Consider the following 19175-nt stretch of genomic DNA (forward strand, 5'->3'; position numbering starts at 1 on the left):
TCCTAGCAAAGCTGCAAATGTGGAGAAACTGCAATTAGGAAAGGTGCATGTACTTTCATTAAACTTATTACAGATGGGTCTGGAATTGAATATCTGGACGTTTCTACCAGAGTCTGTGGGCTGGGCAAGTGTAGAAGAGAACGGAGGAGGAATAGATTGAATGCTAGACTTAAAGGGTATAGATGGGCAAAACGCGCTCGGATGATTTGAAACAGCTGTAATGTCACCTGCTGAGGCGACTTGATGTTCAACTTCACAGGAGGGGAGGGTGAGTGAAACTAAATTAATATATTTCCCTTATATAATATTGCAACAGGCAAGGAGAAATGTTAGAATACATGGAAATATATAAACTGCCTGGATGGAAAGGGCGGGGGAAGCATAATGAGCAGAATGAAAAAAAAAGAAAAAAGAAAATTATAATAGAAACATGGTTAGATACGTCTTACCTAGAGCTGGCTCAGGGCGGGCGGTAGGCGAGTGTGAATGTAGGAGGAGGAGGGAGGGGATCCCGCTGCGAAGCGGAAGGCAGTGATGACGTGGCAGTGTGGGGATTTCCCAAGGCTTGAACACGTGCAGACAGAGTCTGAACGGAGCGATTTAGAGAGTCCAGGGTGGAGCATAGAGAAGCCGAAAACTGGTCAACTGCGGGAGGATTGTGGAAGGGTGGAGCCTCTATGGATTGAGAAACTGACATGGTGGGAACATCTGAAGAAGGACCTGGGTTTGCGTCGGAACGGAGAGAGGGACCGGGCGCTATGGCTGGAGCTGGGACGTTCTCTGCTGCGTTTGCATGACCGCTTACGAACCCTGGAGCGGAGTGCGGAGGACGGAGGTGAGAGAGCGGCTAGACGGGAACTCCTTCGAGCCGGAGGATTGGAGGTAAGTTGATTTGTCTGAATCAAAGTCCGACATAGGAGCGATGGATCTTGCGCTTGTTGAAGAGCAGGCCTAGAGATGATTTGGAGTGGCTTTAAGTGGAGTGCTGGAAGATGATTGGGCATCGAGGAAAGTGGCTTGAAGCGGGTTGGCTGCATCGGAGGCGGATCAGCCTCAGATTGAATGGAAGTAATCAGAGTTTCTTCAGTTGAATTTCCGCCTTAGCTTCATAAGTAACCTGAGATGGTGCTGCTCTGCTAACCACCAGATACGGATAACCTATCTGGGGAGGGTGAGTGGAGGAATGGGTTCTGTAACTCAGCTTTCTGATAGGAGGAGGTGGCAGGTGGGACTTAGGCGGGGGCCGGAGCAGCACTGCAGTGGAGGAAGGCTTGAGGAGCAGCTGAAGGAACCAGTGTGAATCCAAGAGAGGGGTCTCTTGTCCAACTCAGTAGTACCGATGGGGTTTGAGGGGAACGCCAGAGCAGAACCTGAGCAGCAGGGATCCAGTGACCAGTCCTCTGAGCAAGGAGATGGGCGAATGAGTGATCCAAAGCTCAGGGAGACAGATTATAGGAATCCAAAAACAACAAGTGTTCTAGAGATCTGTCAGTGGGACAGAGTCGTGGTGGTACCACAAAGCTTTAACACTCTGGTGTCCTTCAGCTGACTGAACGCTTCTCTTAAGCTCAGCAGAGCAGCCTCAATGAGCTGCAGGTGTGGGGCCACGCCTACATGTAAGCAACAACCACCTGTGGAAGAGAGTAAGTAACAAGAACACCAAACCCTGACACTAGTTAGGTGTACAACACAGATATAGTCAATACTACATCTACTTTACATCTACTACACCTAATTTGTACCTTAATGGAATTTTTTTTCTCCTATAGATGAAGAAGGATCATCTAAGCTTCAAAACATTCTTGCATTTGCAACTTGAGTGAATAAGATACCAACAATCGGCTCTTCCCGGCACCATTCATTGAGTTTCTCCATGAGGGCAGTGAAGAAGGGTCCTCCAAACCAATGTTCCTCATGGCAACACATGTATAAACTGCTTAAAACTCCCACGTATAACTTCCTACAAAGTGTTTAAGGAAAACATGGACATTGCCATTGTTAACACCCAAGGATTTGGGAGAACATGTTTTTTGTGTGGTTACAGTTCTCATGTTAAAGTTGAAACCTGTTTGATACACTTGCTGAGACTGGTCCAGTTTAGCAAGTTGATTTTGCTAGCAGTATATGTACACTGAGCAATGGCAGAGAGCACAGATTGGCTTAAAACAAAATTATTAAGAAATTTTAAGTTGATTTAAATCACATAGTCGTTTACATCTATTTTGTTGAAAACAGATTTTTTTCACCCATTTTCAAAATTTGAGTTTTTTTAAATCTATTTTCCTGCCACCTGCTGGCCATTACATGTAACCTGGTCTTTTTTAAAATAAATTTATTTATGCTTTTTCAAAGTTAAACAGAGAAGACAAAAGCAAGAAAAAAATACAACAAAAAGCAAAACAAGTACAACAATAACAAAAATCTACAAGACAAAACAGTGTCAGCTTACCAGAGAACTGATAACAGAGGATAAAAGATGTACTCATCAAACTGTAGAGCATGATAAAGCACGAGGCAGAGTCAGAGGGAATAAGAAACAATTCTGGAGACTTTGTATCAAACGGTTCACCATAAAACATGGGATATCAATAAAAGATGAAAGCGATAAATGATAATGACAGTATTGACAATAATAATGAATAAGAAGGGAAGAAAAGTACACGTCCAAAAAGTATGAAAATCATTTTAACCCATTATTTTGAATGTGTCTATTTAAAAGACCCCACACATCAAAGAACTTATCATGATTGTCTGACAAAGAGTATCGAATTTCTTTGAGATAGATACAGGACACCATATCATTGAGCCATTTCTTAAAGCATGGAGAGGTAGATGATTTCAATTCCTGCAGAATAACCCGTTTTGCAACCACCAAACCAAACATTAGAGCCTGCTGCAGAGACATGGGAAGAGTAACAGAGAATTTAGAGCAACCCAGAATTATGAAATGATTATCCGGATATAGAACTTTGCCATATGTGTTACTATAAAATTTAAATATTCTGTACCAGAAGTCCATAAGCTTAGGGCAGGAGCAAAACAGAGGACCCAAAGTCCCATCATCTGATTTACATTTGTCACTTGTTGGAGAGATACTGGGAAATAGCTTATTAAGTTTGGTTTTAGAAAAGTACAAACGATGGAATAACCTTGAATTAAATAAGTTGCAATCTTGAATTAATGAAACATTCTTGACAGACTCAAATTCCACAGCTCATCTGAAATATTGACTAGTGTGTCAGAAGCCCAGGCCTCTTTTATATGATTAGTAGGAGGAGATGAACTGAAAAGATGAACAAAGTGAGAAATTAGCTTTTTAGAAGTAGGGGGCTTTTTCATAAGCTCATAGAAACTATGTTGCACTGATATGGTTTCAAAGTGAGAGAAATGTCTGATAAAATTGTGAACTTGCAAGTACCTGAAAAAGTGGCTAGAAGGAAGACCCAGTTTGGACTGGAGTTACAGGAAGGAAGTAAATTTGTTATCAATGTATAAATCCTTGACAGCTATGCCCCTACCCAACCAGTGCTTAAAAGCTACATCCATATTCCCTGGCTTAAATGCTGCGTCCTGAAAGATAAGAGCATAGATGGAGAAACCAGGGAGATTCAGAACAGTCTTTATCTGCTTCAGAATCCTGAATGATAATTTTTTTAAACGTGCAACAAGTGTGTTTTCCATTCCATGACCACACCTTACTCTTGAAGGCAAACCAAAATGATTCACTCCCATTACAAATAGGGGCGACACAGTGGACGCTATATTGCCAACAACATGCCTGTTGATAGAAATTTAAAAGGGAAAAAAAGAGAAATATAAAACACATGAGATTTGGTAAAAAGATTTAAAACGTAAGTTACTAATAGCATAAAGTTAAAAAGTTTTAAACAAAGCATCAGTAGCATGAGTTATTACTCAGTACCTGTGGTTTAACTGCCCTTAATTACAAAAAATATAGCCAAATCCCATTCAGAATCTTTTCTTCAATTAGTTCTGTGCAACATTCAAGTCATTGAACCTTAGATTAAACAAAGCATTAGAAAAAAGTGAGCTGATTAAGGTGAGCCTATTAGTGGGGGTTAAGTATTAAAGAAAATGTGACATTGTGGAGGTATTACACAAAACTGTCCTGAGAAAAATCCTTAAGCATCTGTTCATTACGTGGATGTCATGATGGGTTTAAGAGGTCTAACCCACATACAGAGAACCACTCAGAGAGCAAGGGAAATAGTTAACAGGTTTATTGGGGAGATTTACAAACTCAAAGAGAGAGATAAAATTTGCAGGTTTTCTGTCTGGTGAAACGGAACCGGAAATTCTAGAGGGGAGAGCACAAGGATGAGTTCGAGACCCGTAGGAAAAAAGATTGAAGCAGATGAATGTTTCTTAAATGACTTAAAGGGGTTCTTGGTTGATCCCTGGGTCCAGTTTGTGGGGGATTGTCCAGTGATGATTGTACTTGTGGGAGGGCGGACAGGCAGACTAGAGATGGGTCCAGAGGTGCAACGAAGCTGACTGTCACAGGATTTTCTAGTGGGGGCTTGAATGGCTCAGGTGAAGGTTTCCCCTTGCTCAGTGTGAGACGAATGTTTCCTTCCAAGGGGGTAGAAGGACCAGGCTTATCCAGCGGATCAGGAGGGTAATCTTACCGGAGAACACAAAGGAGACAAAGAAAAAAACTTAGACTCAGAGAGACAAAGACACAAGAGTTAGACTCAGCTAATCTCAGGAGGCTAGAGTACCCAATACTGGCAAACACTCTGGCGTCGAGGTGGTGACAGTCTGCTGCTCAAATACTCCTCTGATGATGACCCAACAAGCCGCAGATGTGGAATAAAAACTGGAAGCCGCCCTCCAAGCCAAAAATGGGGAAAGGGCACCATCTGGTGGTGGAGGGAGAAACAAAAGGAAAACACCAAAGCGATACCCACAAACAGAACCCTAACAGTGGAAATGTATTTTCATTAAAATGTCCACCCCAAAAAGCCTTTTTTGCTGTTAAACTGAATAAACAGGGTATACACAATGTGCTACTTTCTGCAATGTGTGGTAAAACCATCTTAATGATGCCCTCTCTCCTATTTTTCACCAACCATATGGCCTTGCCAGTTCTTTGGGGAACCATTTGGTACCATTTACGATCAGTGCAGCAATCTTTGTTTTGTTTGTTTTTACATCAGGCATCAACATAGCATTTCAAACTGAACCCTTTTGGTTTGTTCTTTTGTAATTTTTTTTGCATTTATATAGAGAGAAAGAGGTTCAGGTTCTGAACAGACCCAGAGAGGAAAAGTTTCTGGTTCTGAATGAACCCAGAGATGAGGGGGTGGTTCTGAGTGGACCCAGAGAGGAAGGGCTTCTGGTTCCGAATGGACCCAGAGATGAGGAGGTTCTGGTTATTAACCACCCCCGGGGAGGAAGAGTTTCTGGTTCTGAACGGACCCAGAGAAGAGAATGTTCTAGCCAGCAGGCAGTCGTTCAGAAATGGACCCAGAGAGAAGTAGTTGGTTCTGAATGGAGCCAGAGATGAGGAGGTTCTGGTTCTGAACGGACCAAGAGAGGAGGGCTTCTGGTTCCGAATAGACGCAGAGACGGAGAGGTTCTGGTTTTCAACGGACCCGGAGAGGAAGAGGTTCGGGTTCTGAACACACCCAGAGAGAAGGAAATTCTGGTTCTGAATGGACTCAGAGAGGAGGAGGTTCTGGTTCTGGCCCAGAGAGGAGATTCTGGTTCTGAATAGACCAGGAGAGGAGGAGGTGGTTCTGGACCCAATCAGAGTGGAGGAGGTTCTGGTTTATGAATGGACCCAGGGAGAAGGAGATTCTGGTTCTGAACTGACCCAAAGAGGAGTCGGTGGTTCTGAATGGACCCAGTGAAGAAGATTTTCTGGTTCTTAGATCCACAGAGGGAGAGGATCTGGTTCTGAATAGACCCAGAGAGAAGGAGGTTCTGGTCCCATAGTAGACAAAGAAGGGAGGAGGTTCTGGTTCTGAAAGAGACCCAGAGAGGAAGAGGTTCTGGTTCTGAACGGACCCACAGAGGAGGAGATTCTGGTTCTGAAAGAGACCCAGAGAGGAGGAGGTTCTGGTTCTAAGGGAGACAACAAGGGGAGGATTTTCTGGTTCTGGATGGACCCATAGAGTAGATTTTTGTTCTGAATTGACCCAGAGAGGAGTAGGTTCTGGTTCTGAATGGACCCAGAGATGAGGAGGTTCTGGTTCTGAATGAACCCAGAAATGAAGAGGTTCTGGTTCAGAAATAAATAGCATTGAAGAAATAAATAGGTTAAAAAGTATAAAGGAAGAATAAAACAGATTAATATATTATAACTTACACATAAATAAATACTTCTAAAATAAGCAAATAATAAATAAAGTTGAAGATTATAACGGACCATAAGTAAATAAGGTAATAATTATTTATTTATTTTATAATCTTAATGAATAAAGAAGCTAATTAACAGATATGTATGCATTTATGTCTTTAATTTCTACCTGCATTTATTTGTTTGTTGTATTTTTGGGGGAATTAGTTGTATTTCTATTTATTTACTGAGCATTTATTTATTTCTATATTTATTTTTAAACGTGGTAGAGCTGGTCCTCCATATACAGTAACCTGCTTTAGAGGGGAAACAGCAGCGTCACTGCGCTGCAGCATACTGAACACGCCCTGCTGCTGCATTCTGAAGACCAAACACTGCACTGTCATCAATTCTATCTGATACACATCACACAGAGCAGCCTGCGATATACACAGCACAGGTAAGGTCACTTCTTCATTCTAATTTCTTATTCTAAAATGTCCGAGCTGGGAGCTAACAGCGTGCTGGCTGAAACTGTGGAGCTAAAAATATCAGTTGCTGGAATAATACTGGCAAATTGTTGAAGGAAGATGGAAGATGCTGCGACCATGACCTTCCCGTGTTAGTTTAGTCCTGTAAGGGAAATGAAAGACAGCATGATGACTCTGTTTCCTTTCTTTCCAACGCCAAAAGTGAGAACTGGAGTTGTCATCATTTTTAAATTCACAGATGTTGTTTGCAACCCTGTACTTGTTTTGTTCTCGTAGAAGCTGCTATAGAACTAAGCGGTGACAGTGATGCAGAAAAGGCTCCGCGTACTTTCTTCGAGTCGCGGGAGCGCGCATCACTCAGGACGGAGGAAGAAAACGTTTTTGACCGACTGGAGCGATTTTTGGAATATATTCTGTATTCACTGAATACATAATGCAGCCATTTTTGGCATCTACTAAATCATATTTCGTTAGTTTAACACATAAATAATATGATTAAGTTAATGCCAAAAATAGTTGCATTATTTTTTTGCCACGTTTCGTGAAAATATTTGTTTTGGCAAATTATTTACAAAGTAACTTTTATCAACTTTTTCTTTGAACTGGGTTAAATACAACGTTTTAGAGTTAGAGTGTCTCCGTGTTTTCTTTTTATAGAAGCATACATAGCTTAATTATACGGAAGAGGATTAGGGCCACTGAAAAAAAAAAAAGTAAACTGATTTTTAAATTTTATTTCTGTTTACAGTTTTTTCTAATTGCTTAAGCACATTTTTTGTAACAATTGGCTAGTTTTGCAAAACTCTACGCACAAATAAGAAAACCTTTTACCCAATTATCAAAACATTGCAGTTCTCTTGCAAAAGCGAACACAGCTAGATTAACTCTGCACACCTTTGTAAAAATGGTGTTTTCGTATCAAACAGTAAACACAAGCCATCATCTACTAAGCACACAATGTGCCAACTACACACTGATGGTATGAATACAAAACACATCTGGCTTTCTCTTTCTCTGTGTACAGATGTCAATTTGAGGTCATACTTTTGTCATAGTGTCATGTAAACATACAAGGATCCAAATTTCAAGTATTGCTGTTTATTCACACTCATCAAAAACCAAGAGAAAGTCAGAAAACCAAAATAGTAATTTCACAAAAAACAAAAACACAATCAACCTACATAATGTCGTCTTTCTGGGTCTGGCCACAAAATTTCGTCTACATCGCATGTGACATCCTCCAGTCCAAGGCACCGGGTAAAATATCTCTGTGAATGCCGTAACCAGGCCTGACATGATGCCTGGTCAATATCTCCACATGCCTCCTCCATTGTCTGTAAAAGGGCTACCTGTTGATGAGGATGACGGTCATACACTTTCCAGCGCCAGGCAGAGAAGAACTCCTCGATGGGATTTAAGAATGGAGAGTATGGAGGGAGGTTGAGTGCCATGAAGAATGGGTGGTCTGTAAACCAGTTGCGAACCAAAGCAGCCCTATGGAAGCTAACATTGTCACATATGATGACATATCGGGTATGCTCTGGTCTCTGAACAGTGAGCATGTCATGTAAGGTGTCCAGGAATGCAATAATGTGTGCAGTGTTGTATGGGCCTATGGTTGCATGATGGTGAACGACACCATTTTGGCTTATAGCTGCACACATGGTTATGTTATGTATTGGTTATGTCCAATAATGTTCTTGCCACGTCTCCTGGTTTTACTGAGGTTAAAACCGGCTTCATCTACAAAAAGTAGCTCATGTCCCATGGCATCTGCTTCTAGTTCCATCACTCTCTGGACAAATCAAAACAAATGCATCACATCAGGCCCATGCACAGCACTAAGGTACTGTATGCACTTCCAAATTCAGAACCATTGACACTATAGCTTATCTGCACATAGTCATATCGCAGTTGCTTTACATGTTCTGTGTTTCTCTCCAAAGGAACTCTGTAAATTTGTTTCACTCCTATTCTGTGGCGTGCAAGTACACGACTTAGTGAAGAAATGCTTATTGCCTATTTTGAAAGATGGTGTCATTATCAATTATTATTATTTATAGTGCTTAGGCTGATTGCAAAGTGAACTAATTATCTAAAACAGTTTTCACATGTGAAAGTGTGCCAGACAGTTGGCAAAGTAGTGTTAATGATAGCCATACATGTGTATAATTTTGCTAGGAGTGTGTTGGAAATTTGGTAATAGAGTGTTGTGCAGTGAATTGTGCCTACAGTTTTGCAAAATGTGTGTTACAAAATTGCAAACTGAGTGCAATGCAGTGTTTGTGCTTTTAGTTTCGCAAACTCAGTGAGTGATTTTGCTATACGTAATAATAGTTTTAGAAATTGTGCTACAAGAATCACGATTAGAGCTTAAGCATTCAGAAAAAACTGTAACATGGGAAAAAAGTCAGAATTCTGAGAAAAAAGTCAGAATTCTGACTTTTTTCTCAGAATTCTGACTGAATTCTGACAATAAAAAAAAGTCAGAATTCTAAGAAAAAAAGTCAGAATTCTGAGATTAAAGTCAGAATTCTGAGAAAAAAGTCAGAATTCTGATTAAAGTCAGAATTCTGAGAATAAAGTCAGAATTCTGACTTTTTTCCCATACTATACTGAAATAAAATTTAAAAAAAATCAGTTAACTTTTTTTTTTTTTTTTTCCAGTGGCCCTAATCCTCTTCTGTATAATTAATATATACTATGGGGCCAAAATTGTTGGTTTGTTATTTGCAAATGTGTGTGGAGATTTGTTTATCTGTATCTCTATTTGTGTGTGTACAGAGGGATTTGAAAATGTGTAAATGACACTGTAAATGTGTGAAGAGATTTATGTGTCTGTAAAACAATCTGCAAATGTGTAAAACTACTGTGTGTGTAATTTGGTTTGCAAATGTGTAAAAAATCCACAAACCTGTATTCAAATCTACAAATGTGAACTGAGATTTACAAATCTGTAGTAAGATATGCAAATGTGTAGATCAATCTGTAAGCACATACAGAGACACTTATGTCTGAAGTATTTTTGGTTCAAGAACCAGAAATACAGACAAATCATTAGTTACAAGTCGAGCGGTTTCTCTGTTTGCTCTCTTTAATTTCAGTTTCAATTCACTTTATTTATATAGCGCCAAATTCACAACACATGTCATCTCAAGGCACTTTACAGTTCAACCAGATCATACAGTCAAATTGATACAGAGTTTTCTATCTAAGGAAAACCAGTTGATTGCATTGACTCAAATACAATCCCTCACATTAAGCATGCTTGTAGCGACAGTGGAGAGGAAAAGCTCCCTTTTAACAGGAAGAAACCTCCAACAGAACCAGGCTCAGTGTGAGCAGCCATCTGCTGAGGCCGACTGGGGTTCAAGGAGACAGAAGCAGAGACACAAAAAGCAGCTGTAAAAGGCTGCCCCGTCCAGGAAACACACAGCCAGGCAGACGAGCTTTACACACATTATTTTTGCTACACTTCTGCCCTGTGAGATCCACAAATGCCTAAAGGATTTGTATGTGTAATATCTGGATTTGCTGCCCTGAGCGCAGGCTCACAGGCTGCCTCTTCCTGCTGTGGGAGTTCAGCACAACTTGCTGAACTTGCTTCTACACCATCATACCACTAGGTGGCAGTATTGTACTGTACGTACAAAATCACGTGTGTAAAGAGAGCAAACATAGAAACCGCTCGACTTGTAACCAATGATTTGTCTGTCGGTGTTAAACCGAAAATACTTCAGACATTAGTGTCTCTGAGTGTTTTTACAGATTGATTTATAAATCTTACTACAGATTTGTAAATCTGTAAAAAGATTTGAGGATTTTTTCCACATTTGCAAACCAAATTACACACACAGTAGTTTTACACATTTGCAGATTGTTTTACAGACACATAAATCTCTTCACACATTTTCAGTGTCATTTACACATTTTCACATCCCCCTGTACACACACAAATAGAGATACAGATAAACAACTCTCCACACACATTTGCAAATAATAAAGCAACAACTTTGGCCCCATACATGTGCCACATCCTAAGTAGTTGCAAAAGAATGACGGGACTCAGAGATGAAGACAAATATTTCTACTTCTTACAATGACATCAACAGAAGGTTGAACCACTGCTCAATTAACCTACTCTGATCTTGACTGTAACTGCGCCAAATATGGACTGAATCAGTTGAAGTATGTGTTCCATAACGGTCTTAGTCAAGGGTGTAACTTTGTAATGAAAGTTGGTGGGGACACTATAAGGCAGAGGTCATGGATTAGCGGATCGCGGTTCTGGATCCAGACCCACCTGCTGGCTAATCTGGACCCAAACTGATTTAAAACATTTATAAATTACCGTATGATGTCTGACGACAGCATCTAAACGTCCCTTGTGCCGCTTTTCCTTTACCCAGAAATCCCACATCCTCTACCAGGCCAACAGTGGCGTTGGATGTAGGAGTTTGCCCTGAAATCGAAGGGTTGACGGTTCAAGCCCGGAACCGACTTTAATTGTCGTTGGGTCCTTGGGCAAGACACTTCACCTGCATTGTCTACTGATGGTGGTCAGAGGGCCACTGTACGACAGCCCCGCTTCCGTCAGTGAGCCCCAGGGCAGCAGTGGCTACAATGTAGCTTGCCACCATCATTGTGTGTGTGAATAAAGTGCTTTGCTCAAGTCTCCTGACTTGAAAAAGGCCCGCCCCGCTGCGCTCCAGACCTCCTGCGCAAAGCAAAGCCTACAGCCTCCACTGTTCCTCTGTTATTCCTGCGCTCTGACTTATCCTCGGAGCTCGATTAGCAAAACAGGCAGAAATTAACGCTTGATTTAATATAACAGATTAAAAAATCCCCAACAGCATCCGGCATATGTGTGGTTTCTGATGGAGATAAGAAATCTGCTTCCAGGAGTACCAATAATTTGGATCCAATCCTTTAAATAAACGGTGTTAGTTTTTTGAAATATATAAGAATTATGCTGTAATTTGTAGTTACTGATCTGTTGTTACTATATTTTAATCTGACAAACCAAATCTTGTCACTGTTCTTTTTCCTGTTTGGTGCGATTGCAATAGCAGATCTTGACCTGGCCGGACAGGAGCGGAGCCTGAACATTTAGAGGATGTTTGGCTCAACCTGCTGCTGTGAAGCAGGATTCTCCACCATGAACAGAATCAGAAATAAATCTGGATTAATTATACTATAAACTAAGAATTTTACAACTTTTTACAATTTTTATATGCAGTTAAAATAAAATAAACAACGGGAAACTAATAGGTTTTTCATGGATTACTCACACTAATACAGGAAGCAGTGCAATCGAATCCCATTCAAACTATACTTTGTATGAATACTTGATAATAGGCTAAGGATAAAAAAAATCTTAACTCATTATCTTATTAGATTTTTTACAATTGACAAAACAGCTAAACTGTTTAGACCTTCTAGGAGGCTGTAGATTCTATGAAAACCCATCATGACACAAGTCAGCATTTCTGTGGATGTTTAATTTTGGTAGATTTGATGTACATTGAGTTTTTAAACATATTCAATGGACCAAAATAAAGATAAATTAATAATATAATATAGTATAATTAATAATAAAAATGAGAAGATCCCTCTGGTTCAGATAGAATAGAATTTAAAATCCTTGATTTATTTCTGATTCTGTTCATGGTGGAGAATCCTGCTTCACAGCAGCAGGTTGAGCCAAACATCCTCTAAATGTTCAGGCTTCTGTGCTGCTGCCATCAACACCCTTGTTTATAGATGTTGGCGATCGGCCTGTTTTCCAGTGTAGTCCTGTTTCCCTGACTGTGACTGGATGGATGTGCTTTCATCTCCTCTGACATGGGAGCTGGCTCGGAGCTCGTCTCTCTGGCTGTGTGTTTCCTGGACCGGGCCGCCTTTTACAGCTGCTTTTTCTATGTCTGCTTCTGTCTCCTTGAACCCCAGTTGGCCTCAGCAGATGGCCGCTCACGCTGAGCCTGGTTTGCTGGAGGTTTCTTCCTGTTAAAGGGACACTATGCAACATTTTTCAGTTAATTAATGTGTTCCATAACGTTATGGATGACTAAATGAGTCATTTCAGGTTGAACAAAGGTATTCTCGGCCGCCCTGGTGGTCTGTGGGGGAAATACTGCACTTGCAACTGCAGGAGCACCGACCCGCACCCACAGGCTCAGAAGTCTCGTGAGAGTCAGTCTTGCTTTACGGCGAGAACTGCTACACCCCCCAGTTAAAAGCATTCTCGTTGCAAGCACAGTGGTGATCTTTGTGCAGTTATGCTACGTTCACGCAGCAAAAGCAGCAAAATCGCATCTGCTGCTTCATTTTTGCTGCTTGTACCAGTTAGTACTGACGTGCGGCTGAAGCAGTTTTGCTGCTCTGGCTGCAAAAGTGTGTCTGAGGCGCGTTGGGCGGAGCTTCACTATCCTTTCTCTGCCTTGCAGCTATATTTGCTGTGATCAGTGGGAATAAAGTAGTTTTAATATGTTTTTAAGTGAGAAAATACACCTGAAAACATAATCAGTGCAGTCAGTTCATCCAGATTATTATCCTGCCTTCAATATTTTTTCTGTCGGAGCCGCTCAGACCCCCACATACCAGGGATGCGCCGACAGTATGGATCCCTTCATCAGCAGCGGTTCACCGCTGCAGCTGGTAGGTGTTTTTCATCTAAATAATCCAAACTGCTTTTTAAGTTAATTTAGGCGTCAATAAACTGTTTAAGAGCAGTGATCATCAGCGCTGTGTCTCTCTCCCTGCATTAAACGCACCCGACGCGCTGCTGCAGCCGCTCAGACGTGCTGCGCCTGCAGCTCAAAACGCGCTGCGGGACCTTTGCATGTAAACTCGCTGCTTCTGTCGCGCCAGCTACATCCAGTGTGAACGCAGCGTTAGTCATTCGCTGCTAAGCTCAAAACAACCGCGCCTGGCTTGACGGAGAAACCAGGAGAACAGCTGAGCATATTTACGACAGTGCACTTTTACTTTCGCCCTCTGGAGGGAGCCTCACTGGAAAATCAACACCGGTTGCATAGTGTACCTTTAAAAGGGAGTTTTTCCTCTCCACTGTCGCTACAAGCATGCTTAGTGTGAAGGATTGCTGAAGAGTCAATGAGTTGATGCAATCAACTGGTTTTCCTAGATAGAAAACTTTGAATCAATTTGACTGTATGATCTGGTTGAACTGGCATCAACAGTGTTGTGAATTAGCGCTATAGAAATAAACTGAATTTAATTTAATTAAATTGGTTTCTCCTCTATCAATCCTGGATAATGGATAACTAAGTTGTTCTGCACATCCTCTGTTTATGTTGTAGGCCTTTTCTTGGGTGGCTGATGTTTCAAAAAATAAAATGCAATGGTTCTTTTCCTTTTATTAAGGACCTCCTACAGTATGGGTTTTCTGAGGCATACGTGAAAGCTTTAAGAACTTAGATATTTTTGTTAGTTTAATTAGTCCCAAGTTCCAATGAGAGATAATTTAACTAGATTGAGCAATAATTATTTAACTTGTGAGCAAAACAAGGACTAAAACTGGGTGGCTAAACTAGAGCAAACAAGGAGTTAATTAAGCTCATAACCAAGCACTAAATGTTGAGAAAACAAACCATTTGATGTCAACTTGATGTGATCCTATGCTTACACCTACAATCAGTAACCACATCTATAATTTAAGCTTGCTACTTTATATATTATTCATTTTTACTCAAGTGCTGGTTGCTTCAAATCTTCATTAATTTACAAATTGAATTATCTTAGTCCAGATAATATAAGATAAAATTCAAATGACAGCAGCTCCACTGCTGTCAGCACAGTGAATAGGTGGGCTGGTGCAAAGATACGGAGTTGGTATACGTAATCCTGGCATGTCCTCGTCGGTTTACACTAAGGTTGCTAACCGACATGGACTGGATTTTTATCAGCATGGTACTTTTATATATAAATAAGTGGAATCGAGCTAAGTTTTAATACAGTTAATTTTTAGCATGAAAGATTGAGGATATGCAGTGTGAGTGTGTTAAAAGAGAATAATCCTAACACTTATGAACGACTTGCCCTCATTTTTGGCTACTTATGTGTGACATATGCTGTTTCTCAATATGTGTGCTTGTACGTTCCATGTGCTTGTGTACTCAATTCAATTCAATTCAGTTTATTTATATAGCGCCAAATTCACAACACATGTCATCTCAAGGCACTTTACAGTTCAACCAGATCATACATTCAAATTGATACAAAGTTTTCTATCTAAGAAAAACCAGTTGATTGCATCGACTCATTGACTCAAATACAATCCCTCACATTAAGCATGCTTGTAGCGACAGTGGAGAGGAAAAACTCCCTTTTAACAGGAAGAAACCTCCAGCAGAACCAGGCTCAGTGTGAGCGGCCATCTGCCGAGGCCGACTGGGGTTCAAGGAGACAGAAGCAGAGACACAAAAAGCAGCTGTAAAAGGCGGCCCCGTCCAGGAAACACACAGCCAGGAAGACGAGGTCCGAGCCAGCTCCATGCCAGAGGACGAAGAGAACACATCCAGTCAGTCACGGTCAGAGAAACAGGACTACACTGGAAAACAGGCCGATCTCCAGCATCTATAAACAAAGGTGTTGATGGAAGCAGCACAGCTGATGTTTCTTTCCAGGATGGAGTCACAGCCAAACAGGAACAGACGAGGCAAAGCTACTCTGAGGAAAAGCATGGAGAATAGAGAATAGAGAATAGAGAGAGAATGAAGCAGAATGATGAAAAAGGGGTCCCTATGTCCTCCAGAAGTCTAAGCCTATAGCAGCATAACTATAGAGATAGCTCAGGATAACCTGAGCCACTCTAACTAGAAGCTTTATCAAAAAGGAAAGTTTTAAGCCTAGCCTTAAAAGTAGACAGGGTGTCTGCCTCATGGACTAAAACTGGTAGTTGGTTCCACAGGAGAGGAGCCTGATAACTAAAAGATCTGCCTCCCCTTCTACTTTTAGAAATTCTAGGAACCACTAGTAAACCTGCAGATTGAGAGCGAAGTGCTCTGTTAGGAACATAAGGAACAATCAGATCTCTGATATCAGATGGAGCTTGGCCATTTAAGGCTTTATATGTGAGAAGGAGGATTTTAAATTCTATTCTGGATTTAACAGGAAGCCAATGAAGAGAAGCCAGGATAGGAGAGATGTGATCTCTCTTTTTCATTTTCATCAGAACTCTGGCTGCAGGATTTTGGATCAGCTGAAGGCTTTTAACTACAGCTTGTGGACTTCTTGATAGTAAAGAATTACAATAGTCCAGCCTTGAAGTAACATCTCCATGAAACTCATGAAATGTCTTCAGCCTCAGCCTTAGTACTGTTCAAATTAAAAAGAACAGTAGACCAAGAACAGACAGAGTCTCTGGATGATGGTCTTGCCCCTCCCTATTTACTGAGTTAATGCATTTTTTTTTTTTTTTCGAATTTGAGAGGACCGCAGCAACCAGCGAACCTCAGAGGGTTACGGCAGCCAGGGCTAACATTAGCCCGTCTTTTCCCCCTTTTCTTCCTTGCCTCTCAGCACTCATTTTTACTTCACAATGTTCATTTCATTTGTGTTTATCTGACTGTATTAATTATTATTCCACCACTAAATGAACAAAGTATGAAGTTATTATTATCTAGACACTATTAATAACAGGAGGTGAAATGCAGCTCTAGACGACCCGGGCTTGTGGTGACGTTAGGAGTACGCTTCTATTCCAATTAACCGATATTTATGCTGCATGCTCCCGTTCTCCCCAATTACAGACTTTTGTATTCTTCTCAAGAACATACATGGCGAGGCCACAAGTCCGTACTCGCATTCTAGTGAATTAAGAAATGACCATAGTTTGTGGCGACTTCTGTTTCCATGGTAACTGCTTAGCCATGACTTTGATTCAAATATTTTTATTGGATTTTGAATTGTTCATATAAAATAACAGCCAAACAATAACCCCTATATTAAAAATAATCTCCATTAACATTGTCAAAAAAAATAAAATAATAATAATAATAATAATTGCTTAGCCATTACTAATCACTTCATTTACCTCAAGTTCAATAAGAATATTTTTAAGTATTGGTAGTTGTTTTAATCTACCAATACTTTTTCCCTAGTATCAGGTGAATAGATGCCCATATTTACGACGGAGTATTAGGGCCACACATGAAGAGAAAAAATATTTTTGCCATGACGAGATTAAACTCGACATGTCGACTTTAAAGTCGACATGTCGACTTTAAACTCGCCATTTCGAGAATAAAGTTGAAATGTCTTGTTGAGTTTAATCTCGACGTGTCGACTTTAAACTCGCCATTTCGAGAATAAAGTTGATATATCGTGGCGACTTTAATCTCGACATTCCAAAGTTTGGAGAAAAGAGCAACCGCGCTCCACAGCTGCAGTCTGCGTTTTAAGAGTGAAGGTAGTCTTTGACGTGCTGCAACTGTATAACTGTATAATCATCACAGAAAGTACAATTTGACCAAGTCATCTACACAAGGCATGTCTGATTCTGGATTCTGTGCATGTATCCTGTGCAGCGGTTGGCTCTCTTGAACTAATTTCAACTTTATTGTCGACACGTCGAGATTAAACTCAACATGACATTTCAACTTTATTCTCGAAATGTTGAGTTTAATGTCGACATGTCGACTTTAAAGTCGACATGTCGAGTTTAATCTCGTCATGGCAAAAATATTTGTTCTTTTCATGTGTGGCCCTAATACTCCGTCGTACATATTACTATAGATATGGTAGAATTTTATTTTAAAATTTTCAGTAGGGTTTGTTGTGAAAAGGAATTTCTAATTTCTAACAATAGTTGAGCTTTGATGATATTTGTCTAGCCCTAGGCTAAAGTGAATTGCTGTATCTAATGTAAAAGCTTTTATTTTGTAGAGTGCTCAGTGTCTTATATTGCCAAAGCTGTATTGGTTGCATCTTAAGGACACAATCAGACCCACTAGTGATATGAAATCAATTTCCAAGTATTAAGTCACACTTTTTCCCTGTTATTACAATATAAGATGCTTTACCGCTGTTGTTTATTTAGAAATTTGTCTAGCCCTAGGTCTTTAGCCCTATCCTGCAGTGAATTGCTATGTATAATATAAAAGACTCTCCGTCTTTGGCTAATTTTGTGTCATTGCTTTGTTCTGTTTTGTCATCTGACACTAGCTATTACCTGCAAAATGGATAACGATGATAAAGGGTCGGTGCCAGCAGCACCATCGCTCTCTGCACGCCAGCTGCAGTCCCACCTCAAGATGGAACCCAAGACTTTGGGGGTAAGAAAGAGGCATTTAAAGCTTGAATGCCAAACCAACTGTTTCAGTGAGATGTGAGATATGAATCACTCTTTATTTCTATTTGGGAATTTCAATTAAATTGCCACCCTTAACTTGGGGGATTTTTTTTTCAGTGCTCAGATGATCCCAGAGGCTATGCCTTCAATGGGTTAAAACTCTTTGTTAGGGTCTACCAAGTCAAACAGGCTCTGGGTGACCAGTCAGACAAAGAGCAGATCGAAATAATAATAATACACTTTTTTTAAAAGCCGCTTTTCTGGACAGTCAAGGTAACCAAGCAAAAAGAAAAACACATCAAATTCAAGTTTTGAGGAGGGCCAAAGAGGAGAGAGTTGTAATAATTTAGTCAGTAAGTGATAGGGCTGTGTATGGTGGCAGTGTGGGGGTAATGGATGCACGGAGGCAGTTGATGCTTTGTAAGTGGAAATAAGCAGACCGGGTAATGTTATTGAAATGGGACTGAAGGGACAGGGTGATATCGAGGATGACACCCAGACTCCTAACCTGGGGAGAGGGTGAGATGAAGGAGATGTCGATTATAAATGGAAGCTGTCAGTTTTGGAAAGAGTTAATATATATTGCCAATAAGGAAAAAATCTGTTTTGCTCTTGTTTAATTTAAGAAAGTTTTTTGTGAAGCAGGCTTTCTGTTTGGGCCTGTTCACTTCCTGTTTGGATTAACTGAGTGTTGTTACTGTCCAGACTTAACTTCTCCACCTCAAGTTAAGTTATTTTTTCTGTGATATCTCTGTATCTTAGTAACTCTAACTGACCAGAACCACGCCTTCTACTACTATTTTCTACTGAGCACCTGTCAGTTTCACACTGTTTTATTTCTGGTAGTAAGGAATAGCTAGCCTAGGCTAGCACTAGCTTAGCATCGCTATGGCTTCTCGCTTTCCCTCCCTTGACTCTTTTCCAACTCTTTCTTCTTTCTCTCCTCTCTCCTGCTCTCTGTGTCAGATGTTCAGTTATTCCTCTGCCTCCTTTAGTGATAATGGGATGTGTAATAAGTGCAGTATTTTTGTAGCTTTGGAGGCGAGGGTGTCACAGTTAGAACATCCAG

The 19175-nt window shown here is 40.6% G+C and overlaps 1 protein-coding gene across 2 annotated transcripts in view; it reads left to right on the plus strand.

Annotated features, from left to right (window-relative positions):
- The first annotated feature begins 6618 nt into the window (after positions 1–6618).
- Positions 6619–19175, plus strand: part of LOC119799157 — a 31846-nt gene continuing 19289 nt past the window's right edge. For both annotated transcript variants that reach the window (XM_038308950.1, XM_038308951.1), the window contains exons 1-2: positions 6619–6764; positions 17980–18089. In XM_038308950.1, coding sequence (XP_038164878.1) covers positions 17994–18089 — 96 coding nt within the window. In that variant the 5' untranslated portion in view covers positions 6619–6764; positions 17980–17993. The remainder of the gene's footprint in view (positions 6765–17979; positions 18090–19175) is intronic.

Source organism: Cyprinodon tularosa, unplaced genomic scaffold (assembly GCF_016077235.1).
Source record: "Cyprinodon tularosa strain WSP-4 unplaced genomic scaffold, ASM1607723v1 ctg650, whole genome shotgun sequence".
In the NCBI taxonomy this organism is placed as follows: Eukaryota; Metazoa; Chordata; class Actinopteri; order Cyprinodontiformes; family Cyprinodontidae; genus Cyprinodon; species Cyprinodon tularosa.